The following is a 16,992-nucleotide window of genomic DNA, read 5'->3' on the forward strand; positions in this document are numbered from 1 at the left end:
TTATTTTAAGGAATTAGCCATGGGACTGAGGAGGACAGCAAACCCAAAACCTGTGGGACAGGCTAGAATTTCTGGTAAGAGACCAAAATTCAGGCAAGGGTTTGTATGTTGCCTCCAGAGACCAAATTCTTTCTTCCTCAGAAAAGCTCAGTTTTGCTCTTAAGGCGATCCACTGACTGAATTACACCCATCCACAGTATGGAGAGTAATCTGCTTTACTGAAGTCTACTGACTTAAATGTTAACCACATCTCTTAGTGCCAGGGTGGCTCAGTCATGAAGCTTGATCTCAACTCAACTCAGGTCTCGATCTCAGGGTCATGAGTTCAAGCCCCAAGATGTGCTCCACATAACTGCACCTGAAGAAAACCTTCACAGTAATATCTAGACTGTTTAACCAAACAATTGGGTACCACAGCCTCACCAAGTTAATACATAAGATTAACGATCACAATGACCTCACTAATTTTCCTGTCATCATTAATGTTATCTCTCTCAATAATATAAAAATGACAATTTCAACAAACCTTTAAAAATTTTTTCCAACAATGAAAATATTTGAAACCTCAATTACTGTACCATAATATCAGGAATTTTATAAAAAGCAATAATTAATTCGATGAGAAATCTCTGATGGAGAAGGGTGTACCTTGCAACCATGGAAATGTACATTCAACAAACATTTAATGAATAACATCCAACAGCCAAGCCCTAATTTTAGCACTAGAGAGATAATATGAAAGAAAAGCTCATTTTGCTGAGGTCTTTTATTCCTCAATAACAAATATTCCTCCACAAAGGACAAGGGGGCTCTATTAAGTGCCCACATATCCTTGGCACTGCATATAATGCCAATAAGAAATCCGGACAGTACCCTTTCTAACAAGTGGTCAACCGGAGTTTTTCCTGTTGAAGCCTGGGTGAAACACTCTTGAACTCAGTACAAGTCATCAACTATCCCAGCAGCTAATTATCTTTTGTCCTGCTTCGTGATACTGGAACTGAACGCCCTACAGACTTCTCTCCTTTGTCAGCTAGAACAATTTTAGCCTCTGTCAATAGAGGGCACTGGAGTGACACTGCAAGAAAACAGGCGGGAAGGCACTTCTGCCTTTTTTTTATTCAGAGCTGGAGCCAGGGGGCCCTCAGAGACCAGCCAGTTTCCAAACAGATCTAGAGTAGATTCCGACATACCAGGTCACCTCCTATGTGCAGCGCCAGGTGCCACTCCTGCAGCAGCTCTGGCCATGTCCTCAGGCCACATTCTCCCATTCAGTGGGTCCATTCTATAGACCAATTCCAGCCCCTAAACATCTACCAGCAATGACAAGTTTCTTCCAAAGACTAGCTCTGGCCTGAACCATCCGGCCAGAGCTACGGACAGCAAACTTTATATTTCTGTGGTAACCATGCCCTCTTCAAAAAGGCTAAATCTAAGCTTTGGGGCTGGAGGAGCTTTCCCAAGTACTGAGTGAGTATCTTCACTATCTATTCTCCTTTTGCTTACAGGTACTGGCTACCTTTTGGCACCTGCTACTTCAGCACCCCTTAAAGTCCTTTACTCTTTTAGAAGTCAACCAGCTTTACCAGATATTTCTTTGTTATTAAACTTCCCCATTCAAATTACTGTTTTAAGTTTCTGTCTCCTGACTAGACCCTGACAGGGATAAATCCTACCTTTCATTTCATAATCCATAACTGTTCAAAACCATTCCAGGAATTAATATTGTTAAAATGTCCATACTGCCCAAGTGATTTAAAGATTCAAGGCAGGCATTCCCCTTCAAAATCCCAATGGCATTCCTTATGGAAATGGGGGAAAAAAAAGTCCTAAAATTCATATGGAACTACAAAGACCCTGAAAAGTTAATCCAATCTTGAGCAAGAATAAACCTGGAGGCATTATGTTTCCTAATTTCAAAATACACAAAGTACAGTAATCAAAACAGTTTGATAATTGCATAAAAACAGACACATGTCACAGAATAGAGCCCAGATCTATGACCACACAAAGGGGAAAGGACAGTCTCCTCAACAAATGGTATGAAGAAAATAGGATATCCTTATGTAGAAAAATGAAATTGGATCCTTATCTCACACCACATATGAAAATTAACTAAAGTGGATTAAAGACTTAAATGTTAGATCCAAAACAGTAGAACTACTAGAGGAAACACTGGGGAAAAGCTTCTTGACAGAGACCTGGATGATGATTTTCTGAATATGTGACCAAAAGCACAAGCAACCAAAGCAAAAATTATCATGTGGAATTGCACCAGACTTTTAAAAAAGCTTATGCAGAGGGGCGCCTGGGTGACTCAGTGGGTTAAGCCGCTGCCTTTGGCTCAGGTCATGATCTCGGGGTCCTGGGATCGAGTCCCGCATCGGGCTCTCTGCTCAGCAGGGAGCCTGCTTCTCTCTCTCTTTCTCCCTGCCTCTCTGCCTGCTTGTGATCTCTCTCTGTCAAATAAATAAATAAATAAATAAATAAAAGCTTATGCAGAGCAAAGGAAATCAGAGTGAAAAGCAAACTACAGAATGGGAGAAAATACTACAAACCATACATCTGATAAGGCATTAATATCCAAAATATATAAGAACTCAAACAACTAAATTGCCATAGAAATAAAGAAAATAACCAGATTAAAAAATGGGGAAAGGGGTCAACCGGGTGGCTCAGTGGGTTAAAGCCTCAGGGTCCTGGGATCGAGCCCCACATCAGGCTCTCTGCTTAGCGGGGAGGCTGCTTCCCCTTCTCTCTCTCTGCCTACTTGTGATCTCTCTCTCTCTCTGTCAAATAAATAAATAAATAAAATCTTCAAAAAAAAAAAAAATGGGGAAAGGACCTGAATAGACATTTTTGAAAAGAAGATGTACAAGAGACCAAAAGGTATATGAAACGGTGCTCAACATCACTAATCATCAGGAAGACACAAATCAAAACCACAATGAGGTATCACCTCATACCTGTCAGGATAGTAATTATCAAAAGACAAAAGATAACAAATACTATAGGGGATGTGAAGAAAAGAAAACCCTTCTATACTGTTGGCTGGGAATGAAAATAGGTACAGCCACTATGAAAAACAATACAGAGAGGTTCCTCAGAAAATTAAAAATAGAATTACCATGATCCAGCAATACTACTTCTGGGTATATGAAGGAAGTGAAATCAGTATTGCAAAGAGATATTTGTACTCCCACAATCATTGCAACATTATTTGCAATAGCCAACTGCCCATCAATGGCTGAATGGAAAAGATGTGGTATGCATCTGCACACAACGACACACACAAATATTATTCAGCCTTAAAAAGGGAAATCTTGCCATTTGCAACAATATGGATGAACATGGAGGACATTCCACTAAGTGAAATAAGCCAAATGCTACATGATCTCACTTATCTGTGAAATCTGAAAGAGTCAAACTAACAGAAGAACAGAGCAGAATAGTGGTTGCTCTGAGTTGGGGGAAATGGGAAGATGTTGGTCAAAGGGCGAAAGTCTCAGTTATGCAAGGTAAGTCCTAGAGATCTAACATACAGCATGGGGAGTACAGTTTATGATGCTGTTATTATATACCAGAAATTTGTTAAGGGGGTAAATCTTTAAGTGTTCTTACCATACACAAACATGCACTCAGTGATAACTAGGCGAGATGTTGGATATAATGAACTTGATATAGTGTTCATCATCCCAATGTCTAAAAAAAAAAAGTCAAGTTGTACACTTAAAAATTTTTTAAAATATAAATTTTAAATATATTTTAAAAATTTTTTTAAAAATATTTACCTTTAGAGAGAGAGATTGCTCATGCAAGGCAGGAGCAGGGCCAACATGAAAGCGAATTTTAAGCAGACTCCCTGCTGAGTGTGGAGCCTGGAAAAGGAGGTGCTTAATACCAGGAACCACATGCTCCAAATTCTTCTGCCTCCACTATGCAAAGCAGCCTTTCCTTATCCCTGAAGCCTGAGTCACCAGGCTCTTAAAGGGCTTACTCTCTATCAGAAACACTCAGTTAAATAAACCAAAACCACTCTCTCCATAAGAAGAATTTTAACCAATCGTTAAGGTATAGATCTTGTTATATTTACATCTTTAGTCAATGTAATAAATATGACATACACAGTATATATATACATGTAACGATAATATCAAAATATAGTATCAGAATATAGCATCAGTATAACCAAACAGAGTTTTCATTTTTACGGTTAGTTTTCATCATACGTCAGGATTACTTCCAAATTTAAAAACAGTTTAATTGGCTTGAGATTTGTAAGTTGAAACATCTCAGTAACTGGAATAAAAGTGCAATTAACTTTAAATTCTAAAATTAATTTTGGTATTTTAATATGATAGCAGAGGACAAAAGCTTGCCATATGAAGACAAACAAAAATGCTAATAAGGGGATTAAAAATGAAATCTCAGGGGCACCTGGGTGGCTCAGTGGGTTAAGCCTCTGCATTCAGCTCAGGTCATGATCCTGGGTCCTGAGATCGGGCTCTGCATCCAGCTCTCTGCTCAGTGGGGAGCCTGCTTCCCCTGTCCCCTCTGCCTGCCTCTCTGCCTACTTGTGATCTCTCTCTGTCAAATAAATAAAATAATAAAAAATATCTTTAGGAAATATATTAAAAAAATAAAATCTCATACACATTAACAGGTGAAGTGGACCCATCTTTTACATTTTTGAGAGAAAGATATATCTATTATTGTTACATTATAAATTCCATCAATTTATTCACTCCTTCAATAAATATTTACCTCACCTACTATGCAAAAGACTCTTTTCCAGGCCCTTGGGATATAGCAGAAAAGAGCAAGATTTCCTATTTACTTATATTTTCTACTGGGAATATGGGATGACATATCTTTATGACTTGTATATAATTGAGTATACACAGAACATTTAGCAACTTAGCTGATTCTAACCATTTTTGGATACTGCTTGTCTAATATTTCTATAAATGCCAGTCAAACAAAAGTTAGACCAGGTCATTCTGTTACACAGTACAGTTCATTTATTTACTCTTTGAATGAACATTCATTATGTGCCTTCACGTGGCCATAAATATACAGAGATGAAAAAGACCAAGAGACCATTCTAATGGGAGAAGACAAATAGATAAAATAACTTCGGAGAGTAGTAAGTTCTATGAAAAAAAAACTGATTAAATGTTATTGGGGAAAAGTTTCAAAGATTTATAAATATATACAAATAAACATATAAAAATAAGTCTCATACCTATGAACCTGTATAAGATATTTGAATTTATAATAAACATTTATACCATTTTATAGACTAGGTCATACAAAATTAATTTTACTTTTTAGGAAGGATTTATTTATTCATTTGAGAGAGAGAGAGAGAGAACATGTGCACATGAGCATACATGGGGTGGGGTGGCGGTGGTGGAGGGGCAGGGAGAGAATCTCAAGCAGACCCCCACTGAGCGTGAAGCCCAATGAGGGGTTCGATCTCAGAACCCTGAGATCATGACCTGAACCAAAATCAAGAGTCAGATGCTCAACCAACAGAGCCATCAGGAGCCCCGGTAATTTTGCTTTTTAAATATAATTCTATTTTTTTTTATTAAAGATTTTATTTATTTATTTGACAGAGAGATAGAGAGAAAGCATGAGCAAGCAGAGCCAGGCAGACAGTGAGAGAGAAGCAGGCTCTCTGCTGAGCAGGAAGCCCGATGTGGGGCTCCATCCCAGGACCCTGGAACCATGACCTGAGGCGAAGGCAGCTGCTTAACCAACTGAGCCACCCAGGTGCCCCTGCTTTTAAATATAATTCTTTAACAAATTTTTCATTAAAAGCAAGCCAAAAAAATCCTATTATGAAGTCTGATAAACATATAGTATCCAGTATCACATAAATAATTTGAAAATTAAGGTAAAAAATACAAACATTTAGAGAATAAATGAAATAGTAATACAATTAACAAATGAATAAAACAAATAAAATACTATTACTGTTTTGTCAACTGTGAAGTATACTGCACTTTATTTTGGCTTTACAGCTTTTTACCTTTTTTCCCCCACCAGTTTCAGGCCTTATTATTACAATGATTTATAATACCCATGGTTCAAAAAAGCTTTATAGTCTGATCTGACAAGGCACTGGAAATCTGTTAATTTTCCTCAGTTGTAGTTTATCAATATATTATTTCTAGCTTGGAAAACAAAATATGGTAATAGCTATAAAACTTTTGTTACTGAAATACCTGCACGAAGAAAGTAATTTTGCCATTCCAAATCTAAAACTGTCTAGCTCCTAACTGCTTTCACTACTCAAATAGACCTATGTTTTCAAACATATCACTTTTTTAAAGATTTTATTTATTTATTTGAGAGAGAGAGTGAGAGTGGGTATACTAGCAGGGGAGGGGTAGAAGGAGAGGGAGAAGCTGACTACCAGCTGAGAAGGGAGCCCAACATGGGGCTCCAATGGAGGGAGCCAAAGGCAGACGCTTAACTGACTGAACCATCCAGGTGCCCCTAAATCAGTGTTTATGAACAAGGCAGCTACCCTTTTATAGAAGAATGGATTGGAATAATATAATACTTTTGTTTTTCCCCTTTCTTATCAAATTCTATTATGCCAGAAGCAATTAAAATAATATTGTAATGGGAGTAACAGTAAAATCTTAGAACAGTTTTCAAATATTCTTAAGTGTTTCAGAAGAAGTTTACAAAAAAGTAATACACTCATGTGCTCCAAAGTAAATTTTCTAAGGATATGTAGAATAAAATGTTTTGTTGCCCAGTTGAAATCACTACATATTTTTAAAAACACTATAATTACATTTTATATAATATCTGCAACTCTGATTCTTGGCAAACTTACCTTCTAAATGTCTTTTAAATTCATCCACTAATTTAGCTATCATCATCCCTCTCTGAAATTATTACAACAGATTCCCTCATCCAGTTTTCAAGACTTCACTGAAGTCTTGATACTCTTTCCAAAGGTCAAAGCCAAATTTGTGATAAAGAAATATATGTAATTTTTTATGCATTAAATAACATTACATAGTGGCAGGCTGAATAAATACTTTGACTTCGAAGAAGTGATACTATGCAATATCTGTAACAATTATAATAGGAAAATATCTGAGATTTCTGTTGATAACAAATGCTATTATTACTACTACAGCTTGTTGCCTAAATTCATAACTGAAGAAAATAGCAAATTATAGGTTAATAAAAAAGAAAGTGATCTTTTTCTATTTAAGTTCTCTGAATTCCATGTCTGGATCTTTTGGGGTACAGGAGGGTTAAGAACCCCTACAATGTCCCCTTGTTATTCTCAAGACAAAATTTCTGTCATATGGCTTAAGGGGCACTTCTTGATGATTCTTTGCCACCACTCATCCCCAGTTTTGAAACTCATCTTTTGCAGCTCATAATCTACTGAGTCAAACTCTTATCTTTAGAACTCTGCAATACACCCTTTGCTTGTAATATTCTTCCCATTCTCTTTGCCCAGCAAACTCCCCATCATCCTACAGGTGTCTATTTACCTATTATTACTTCATGAAACCAAGACTGTTAGGTGCTCTTCCATTGTGTTCCCATAGCACCCCAAACCCTTATCACAGCATTCACCAATCTATATTAAAATTGCCCTCCCCCATTAAACCATAAGCATTTGAACTCTGTTTCAAATCCCCACTCCTTTCATATTGCCTGGCAGAGAGTAGGCACTTCAGTAATTGCAGAGGGAAGGAAAGAAAGAAGGGAAACTCCCAATTTACTTGCTAATTCATGACCTTGATTTCTACCCTGTTTCTGACTGACCTCACAAATGCAAGCTGTTGGTCACAATGGGAACCACTGAAGTGTAGGATTCAATGATCATAAATTCCCTATTTTTACTGGAGAACTGGCCTTGTGTGCTGATTGAAAATAAAGGTTATTACTACTATTATTAAAAATTTTTATCAAGAAGATTCTATCACCTTGCAATATTAAGTAAAATATACTAATACATAAAACTGTATCAAGAAACGGTATGTACCCATCATTGATTCTCAACTATGCACACATAACTCTAAAGTGGTGGTTAAGGTAGAGGGATTAACAGGTCTCCTTTTAGGGAAGTATTACCAGAATCACTGAGGTGGAGGGAGAGTTTCAAACTCCATGTCCCTCAATGCTTGCTGTATTGGCCACTGTTGCAGAGAGCCATGTGTGGTCATCTTCAAGTCTACTATGGTGGTAGAATGATAAGAACCACTGTTTTGAATTAGTCCAACAGCAGATCCAGCAAATGCTGTGTCAAAACACTTCGTTAAAAATGGTAATAAAATGGGTGGCACCTGGGTAGCTCAGTTAGTTAAGCTATTGACTCTTCATTTTTCCTCAGGTCCTGATCTCAGGGTAGTGAGACTGAGCCCAGTCTCCAGCTGCTTGCTGGGTGTGGAGGCTGCTTTAGATTCTCTCGCTTCCCTCCACCCAGCTCATGCATGCATCCTCTCTCAAAAAACAAAGAAACCACCACCACCAAAATATCAATGGATAGTAAGCTGGTTTCTAAGCCTAAAGTACTAAAGGCTGGGGAAGGGGAGAGAGCTGGAGAGAATTCAAATATACTGGTGTAAACTTTTTAGTGTCATGTCAGGAATTTAAAACACAAGTAGGCTAGAAATGGGCCAGAAAAAAAAAAAGAGACAGATTAACTGAAATCAGAATCTACAAATTGCTAAGGGGATAAAATTGAATTCACGTTCTAGGTGAATCACTTTGATTGGAAGGTATATATATGAGTAGGTCAGAGTGTTACTACTAAGGGCTTTGAATGACAGAATTTTTAAATGTGGATTTTATCCTAGGCCAAATGAGGCACAATGGTTTCTAAAGAAGGGTACATTATGTGATATACTTGGGATGATTAATCTAAGGGTCCTAAAGAAGATGAATTAAGAGGCTGAGAAAAAAGAGGCACCAATGATAAGCTGAATCCTTGGCGCCAGAAGAACAAAAATCCTATAAAATACCACAACACAGATCCTTCCACCTATGATCAGAAATGGTAAGAGGATGGGAAAGTTATTGCATGTATTATCTATGTGGCATCTTAATTTTATACGATTAAATATTATCATTTGTCAGTGCTTAACTTTAATTCACAAAGCCTCTTCTCTTTCATTGTATCCGACTGTTGCTTGGGTTTTTCATTTGAAAGGTATAATGTAAACCTAACAAACAGAAGAGTGCTTTTAATTTTCAAAACAATACACACACTAAAACTTGTTAAAATTAAAAGTCCACAAAATATGTAAAAAGTAGTACTTTTCAAATTTCCAAATACTTTACGGGGCAATTTTATATCTAAGTAGGGAACTTATACCTTTAATACATGGAAATTTTAAAAGAAACGCTTTTCTTAGTGCTAATAGTCCACTGAAGCATTAAGGTTTACAATCATGTAATAAGGGTCCTTAGAGTTGATTATAAAATCTGGAAACTGTCATCTGGCTAATTTTTATGATTGACATTTTTTTTGACTAAAAAGGTCATCTATTAGGACAACTTCATCATACTATACAAAGAACCAGTCGTAAAGGCTTTAGTTATAAAGGTTAAGAAAGGCACGTCTTCCGGGTGAGGAACCGGACACACCACACTTCACCAAAATAGGGAGGGGCGGGGGTGTCACCGTGTAGCGAGAACGCGGCAAATTAAGAGTGTTGAAATAAGACACGCCCACACTCATCACCGCAAATTTGTTACCGTGGGCTTCGCGCATTCAGCGTTCGCGGGAGCCTCCCAGGGGAGGCTCAATCTCCTGCACTGGCCTCCCATGCCCTCTGGGCGCGCCGTGGGAGTCGAGTTGAGGAAAGAACACTTAACCGCCTGTCTAGGGTCTTCTGCAGCGATGCCCCTACCTGGGCTCAGGAAGAGGAGCTGGGGCCGTCCACGCCAGACCCTCACCCTCCACCACCTGCAGTCTGAGGACGGAGAAGCTTGGTTAGGGGGGAGAAAAGGACAAGTCCCGTACCTGTGCTAAGACGGTGAGGCTGCCCTCGGGTGCCACGACATTCAGGCGGCCATGGTACCATGCCAATCCTGTGCCTGCCAGGGCCACACCGGCCACTGCCGCGGTCAAGGGGCCGGGGCCGGGGCCTGGCAAAGCTCGCCGGCCGGCAGCGATCCCGCGCCGCAGTCTCCCGCCCCAGGCCGCCAGCCAGGCGCCTCTTGCCGCAGCGGCCGCCATCTTTGCGGAAGCGCCCCATCACAGAGCCCGGCTCCACCGCCTCTTCGCAGGACTCGAGAACTCCCGCGCAGTCGCGTATCTCGCGAGATCCGAACGGCCTCCGCCAGGCCGCTCGAACCTGCGTTCTGTGGTGGTTACCCGCTGGAAGCTCGGAACGTCGGGAGGGGAACTTCTGCAGGGAGGCCGGGCGGCAGGGAAGCAGTCGGAACAGAACCCAAAGTGGTTTCCCCAGTTGAAGACGAGATAGTTACCGTATTGTGTAGGAAGGTCCTACCCTTTCCGTAAGGAAAGGGATTCCTAGTGGGCGCTGCGGACTCGAGGGGAAAGCGCGAATGTGGGGTAGGCTTCGGGTGATCATTGTGAAACGTGTGTAGCTTGCCTTTCTGATGGACGGGATTATAAGGGTGGAATCCCGTCCCTGAAGAAGCTGGGGCGTGGAACTGAAGAATCTGCATATTCCTGAACACTACATTTGCTCTGAATTCCACAAGCCCACGCATGTTAAGAATTTCTTTATTGTTGTTGTTATTATTATTAACATATAATGTAGTATTTGCTTCAGGGGTACAGGTCTGTGAATCATCAGCATTATACAATTCGAATACACTCACCACCATGGCACGTATCCTCCCCAATGTCCATAACGCAGCCACCCTAACCCTCCCCTGCACCCTCCAGGAACCCTCAGTTTGTTTCCTGAGATTAAGAGTTTCTTCTGGTTTTTCTTAAAACTACTTATGTATCCTGTTATTCTGAAGTCTGCAGAAGCTGCAGATACTGCCCTGCAGGCCATTTAAATTAGCTCGTCCCACCTCTAGTAAACAAAAATTTTAAAAATGTTTCAAAATGTGTGTGTTTTCTACTTATCTTACTTTAATAACCAAGCAAAATAAAATTTATATTTTAATTGTGGTAAAATACACGCAACACCGCCATGTTGACCATTTTTAAATAATACAGTTCAGTGGTGTTAGGGACTTTGATGTTTTTGGGTAATCCTCTCTACTGTCCATCTCCAGAACTTTTTCATCTTGCAAAACTGGCAAACTTAAAAAGAAAAATAGTGTCATCCCCATCTGTCTTGTTCATCCTTCCTATTCTTATATCGTTGACTGCTCTTTCGTTTTTGCTAAATCATAGCCTATACCAGCCTTCTAACTTTGATGAAGTATTTTCTAATGAACTCTGGATGAAATCCACTCTATCAGGCAATCACTATTTGCTGACTATAAATCCTGTTCTAGTAAAGTGTTATCTATTATCCCATCTGGGGCCAAGTCAGATGCAGCAGAACACCTACCCCATATGACTGTTGTCAGTGTTTTCCGTTTTGTAGGCGTAGAATAATACCTCAGTCCTGGTTGTTCCACTGGTAGAAATGATTTCGCTGAGGCACATAGGCACATACCTTTAGCAGAGACCTTTGTTTTTGCAGCCTCTGATCCTCCATTCTTTGGTCTTTACTTTTCAGAATCCATTTACTTAATAAACTGTGTTCAGCTTCTGAAATGTCCCTAGCCATTAGAAGCTTTACTTGGAGATGCAGTAACTTTACACTTAAAAATTAGGTGCCAAGATCTTGATCACATAATCACTGCCATGTTGAAGTTTGTAAAACAAACAGAAAGTCAAAACAAAAAAGCAAGTACCACACTAAATCTAATTTGACCACTTAATTCTCGGGTCATTTTGTCATGATCTGCCCTTAGTTCTTGCTCCCTTTTTCTTAGCCAACTTGTCTAAATCTGCACTCAGAGCTTCCTCACTTTCCCCCCAGCTGCTGAAACCACTTTTAACATGCCTTTCCAGGCGAGAAGTAAGTAGATGAGACTCTGTACACATTTGTGAGCCAGACCGCAGGGTTGGAATCCTGTCTGTTCTAGGATGATCACCGTGATTTGAGGTAAATTAGTTAATATCTCCAAGTCTCAGTTTTCTCCACTGTAAACAACTCTGTCGTGGTCTGAGGTTTGGGGATTAAATGAGATTTTCTGTAGAAAGGGATTAAATGAGATATTCTGTAGAAAGTGACTAACCAAATGCCTAGCACATTGTAGACTCACTACAGGTCATTTTACCTTCTTCAAGTTTTGGCTTACTCCCACCCTCTGATCACAAATGAGGTTGACTGGGACCTTAGCTTCTGCTTACCTTGTAGTAAAGTCTTGATTTCCAGAAACCATAGTTAAAATGGTAGTGTTAGGTATATACCTACTATCTAATTCACACAGTTCCACTACCCATTTAATGAACCCCACGTCTATTAGTCATTGGTGCATATTCGCATTAGAGCATTTGGCATACTTCAAAACATTGTTTTTATCACACAGTTTGACATCCTTTTGGGAAAGGCTATTTTTATTTTGGTCTGGCACAATGCCCAGCATATATTAGATATTTAACAAGTGAATGTATGAATAAGTTAAAAAAAAATGGCACAAATGAAACTGATGTGCCTATTTCCATTCTTTGAGTATCAAACATACAGAAATATACATAGTTTATTTTTTAAGACAAACTGCATTTTAAATTATTTTGCTGAAAATCTTTGTACTTGGAAAACTGCTTTGTAATTAGGTCTTTTTGGTTTTGGCTTTGGGTTTTTTTTTTGTTTTTGTTTTTGTTTTGTTTTTGTTTTTGTTTTTTGTATTATGTGCCCAGGCCTGTAGAACTCGCATTAAGATTTAATATTTTCAACTTTTCTTTCGCAGAGGAAACAATTTCTTATAATAGACCCAATCTTTAACCGACTAACCATTCTAAGTATGAAATCTTCCCTGGCAGCTGCTGACATTTGTCTAAGTGCATTGACTATATTGGTCTTTTTAAGCTCCTCTTTGTTTATTTCTTCATCATCAGATGTAGAGAAAAATATACATCCTTGGCTGGGATGTATTTTCAACCATGTAGTTTATAAACCAATCCCCAAATAAGAAAATGCTTCTAAAACTCTAAGATCTATGCTGCTTTAAATGATAATTGGAGAAAAACAGAAAAGAAACACTGATAGTTCCAAAATATTCTGAATTCACTTACTCTGTGCTCCTTTTTGGTAGGAGGGACATAAGTTATATGACAGAAAAACTGTTCCCAAGGGATTTCACTTTTACTGGAGGCCAGGCCTGAATTCAAAACAATGCAAAATGGCATTTAAATGTTAGAGGAGAAGGAGTGTGGTTGGCTAGAGCAGGGAGGGAAGAGGGAAGAGAGATTAATCTGGAACTTGGGAAGTGAGAAAGGTTTGGATAGGTGGGATCCTCAAAGATTGGAGGACAGTAGGGTTGAGAGCATGGAAGAAAACTAGATGGCTCAGGGCAGAAGAACTGGTTTAGGTCTGGCCTTGAGTGGCTTCAGGGCCACAAGGGGGTCATGCAGTATTTCCACCAATATGTGAAACAACTGTCAGCTCTCTTGACCCTCTACACGTGTTTGTCTTTGGGGTATTTATGCCTCTTTTCTAGTATCCCCATCCATCCCACCCTGATCTCCTCCTTTGTATGTCAGACACTCTCTACCCAGTGATTGCCTTCTGCCTGTCTAGATTTTATCCTGGCCTTTCTCACCCATTATTCCCTGGGCTCCTCTAAATTATTTTGCCTCCTACCTACTACCAAAAGTTTGATTTTCTCGGGGTTGTTGGTCTTGAACAAAAGAGATAAATTAGCTTTTCTTATTGAAGACATTTACTTTATGTCCGTTTCAAAAGATAAAATTAATGCAAATGAATCTTTGATTCATTTCTTTGATCTTAGCATGTTTAGGGAAGATAAATAAAACTTGCTATCCTGATTCTGAAAGATCCCTTACTGTTGCATTACAGAACAATGTGAAGATTGATTATCTTAGGTGGAGGAGAAAAAAATATGGAGGTTCTCAAAGAGGCTGGACTCAGTCCTATAGCAATAGAGCAAGCGGCATACAGATGGACATTATAAAGAACCATTGCTTGGAATAGACAGAGGTGAAACTATATTTATGGTGGATAATTGTGTAGCGAAGGGTATGAATCACTCTCAGAGGCCCTAGATGAGTCAAAGAATTGCTAATTATGTCTTTTTTGTGCAGTTTGGGGCCATGGGTAAAAATATCTGGGTATCATGATTGATACCAGCTTGTATAGAAATGGGTCAAGATTAAATCTTACTGACAGTGAAAAAGCAGTGCCAAGGGTTGCATTTTCAATGTCTTTCAGATCCTCCTCTGCTTCTCATTCCCTTCCCATCATCCTAGTTTACACTCTCATTACTGCATGCTTTGATGATTGCAATCGTCTCTTAACACATACTGTTGCTTCTAGTCTTCTCCTCTGAAGCATCCCATAGATCTATGTCAGATCAATCTTCCTAAAACATTTCTTTCACCATACTTCCATTAGCTGTGTGATTTAACCTTCCTAAACCTGTCTCCTTGTTGGAAAATGAGGAGTTTGGTTTCAGTTTATTTTTCTAGTTCTAAAATTCTCATTCTATGCCATTGCAAAGTGCTCCCCGCTCTTTTTAAAAAATACAGCAAACTGTATTGAGTGTAAAATATGTGCCAAGCTTATTGCCATAACTTAGAAATGCAAAGACAAAGAACTTAACAGCTCCCCCTGTGGTGTTTTCTCATGGGCAAGGGGTCTCCACATAATGGAGTGTGGCCCCTATGCTTAAAGCTTTTTAAAAACATGTTGCCCCCATTTATGTACGTTTATTTATTACTTAAACCTACACATTTACAATGAAATTATAAACACATAGTAAAACATTAAATGATGATAAAAATTAAATAGTATTTGTAAAATAAAATTTTAATTTTGTTATTAAAAGTGAAATAAAATTTTCCACTTTCTAAAAATGTTAATCATATCTAGTGAGATCAGTGTGATTAAATTGGCTTTATAAAGTTGGATAATTTTGGTTTAAGTTTTGGGAGATAGAAATACAAAAGTCTGACATTGTGTTTAATTTAGACATAGTTTTTAATGAGTGTAAAAACTCAAAAAGATATCTTATAAAAATACATTAATTCAAAGGAAGGGACTGGATCTGTTATTAACTGAAGTAGTGGAATCATGACATTTGTGTCTTTTTAAGCTTTTTATTCTGAAAAACTTAAAAGACATACAAAATTGGAGAGAATAAAATGATGAGCTTCCCTGTACAACTAACGTGACTTGAACAGTTACCAGCTCATGATCCATCTTGTTTCATCTCTAGCTCCCCCTTTACCCCAACCAGTTTAGGTTGAAATATGTCTCAAGCTCATACAGTTTTATTTTAAATATTTTAGTATGTATTTTTTAAAAGATGACTTAAAAGAAGATCCATATACCTATTTCTTATTTTGTATTTTTTAAAATTATTTTCATTAACATATAATGTATTATTTGCCCTAGGGATACAGGTCTGTGAATCATCAGACTTACACATTTCACAGCTCTCACCATAGCATATACCCTCCACAATGTCTATAGCCCAACCACCCTCTCCCTCCCCCGCTCCCTCCAGCAACCCTGTTTGTTTCATGAGATTAAGAGTCTCTTATGGTTTATCTCCCCCCAATCCCATCTTGTTTCATTATTTCCTTCCCTACCCCCCAAAGCCCCCAGCCCTGCCTTTCAAATTCCTCATATTAGAGAGATCATATGATAATTGTCTTTCTCTGATTGACTTATTTTGCTCAACATAATACCATTGTTGCAAATCACAAGATTTCATTTCTTTTGATGGCTGCATAGTATTCCATTGTGTATATATACTACACCTTCTTTATCCATTCATCTGTTGATGGACACCTAGATTCTTTCCATAATTTGGCTATTGTGGGCATTGCTGCTATAAACATTCAGGTGCCCTTTCGGATCACTACATTTGTATCTTTAGGGTAAATACACAGTAGTGCAATTGCTGGGTCATAGGGTAGCTCTATTTTCAACTTGTTGAGGAATCTCCAAGCGTTTTCAAGAATGGCTGCACCAGCTTGCATTCCCACCAACAGTGTAGGAGGGCCCCCCTTTTTCTGCATCCTTGCCAACATCTTTCATTTCCTGACTTGTTAATTTTAGCCATTCTGACTAGTGTAAGGTGGTATCTCATTGTGGTTTTGATTTGTATTTCCCTGATGCCGAATGATGTTGGTTTTGTATTTCTTAATGGTGTTTGTAATCCAGTGGATGCACAAAATGTCACTGAGGAAAAAAAGTCATAAAGATTGCATAAAATGCTGGGAAATTAAGGGGAAATGAAGGCAATGGGAAGAGTATGACTCAAGTGTGGTAACACATCCATGTAGTGGGGAGAGTAGCCCATACTGTAACGAAGCGTACTTATGGATGGGTGATGGCACAACTTATGAAGTTGCAAATAAGCTGTTCTCTGAAAACATAGTTATGGGACAGATTGTATATGCTTGGGAAACTTGATTATTTTCCAGTCAGTTATAGTATCTCCAAAGTTCTGCATATCTCACCAAGAAAGAAAAATAATACTTTTCCTTCCTTTGCCGCCTTTCAACTGTAAACCACGTATTTCCAGCAAATCAAAGATGACAAGTGGAGGAGTTAGGAAATATGGCGTATCCAGATGAGCAAGGGGGAGAACGGGACAGAAACTAAAAAAATCTAATAAGATGTTCCTTGATCCCAAGGTTTCAGTAGAAATTTCCAAGTCCATGATATGGATTCATGTGCATCAGGACATCCAGAATATGTTAGCCTATCTTCAACTGTGCAAAAGATTAAGGCATTTAGTTAGCACAAAAGCTTCACATTTTCACTGTTTCTT

General features: G+C 38.7%; 1 protein-coding gene across 2 annotated transcripts in view; it reads right to left on the reverse strand.

Annotated features, from left to right (window-relative positions):
- MICU2 (mitochondrial calcium uptake 2) overlaps positions 1-10,850 on the reverse strand; it is a 156,596-nt gene extending 145,746 nt beyond the window's left edge. The window contains exon 1 of one of the 2 annotated variants that reach the window (XM_059377493.1): positions 10,013-10,850. In XM_059377493.1, the coding sequence (XP_059233476.1) occupies positions 10,013-10,228 (216 nt within the window). In that variant the 5' untranslated portion in view covers positions 10,229-10,850. Of the gene's footprint in view, positions 1-10,001 lie in introns of both variants that reach the window. The other variant, XM_059377494.1, reaches the window with a different exon arrangement.
- Between the last annotated feature and the right edge of the window lie 6,142 nt (positions 10,851-16,992).

The sequence above is a fragment of the Mustela nigripes genome, chromosome 15 (genome assembly GCF_022355385.1).
Source record: "Mustela nigripes isolate SB6536 chromosome 15, MUSNIG.SB6536, whole genome shotgun sequence".
Classification (NCBI taxonomy): domain Eukaryota; kingdom Metazoa; phylum Chordata; class Mammalia; order Carnivora; family Mustelidae; genus Mustela; species Mustela nigripes.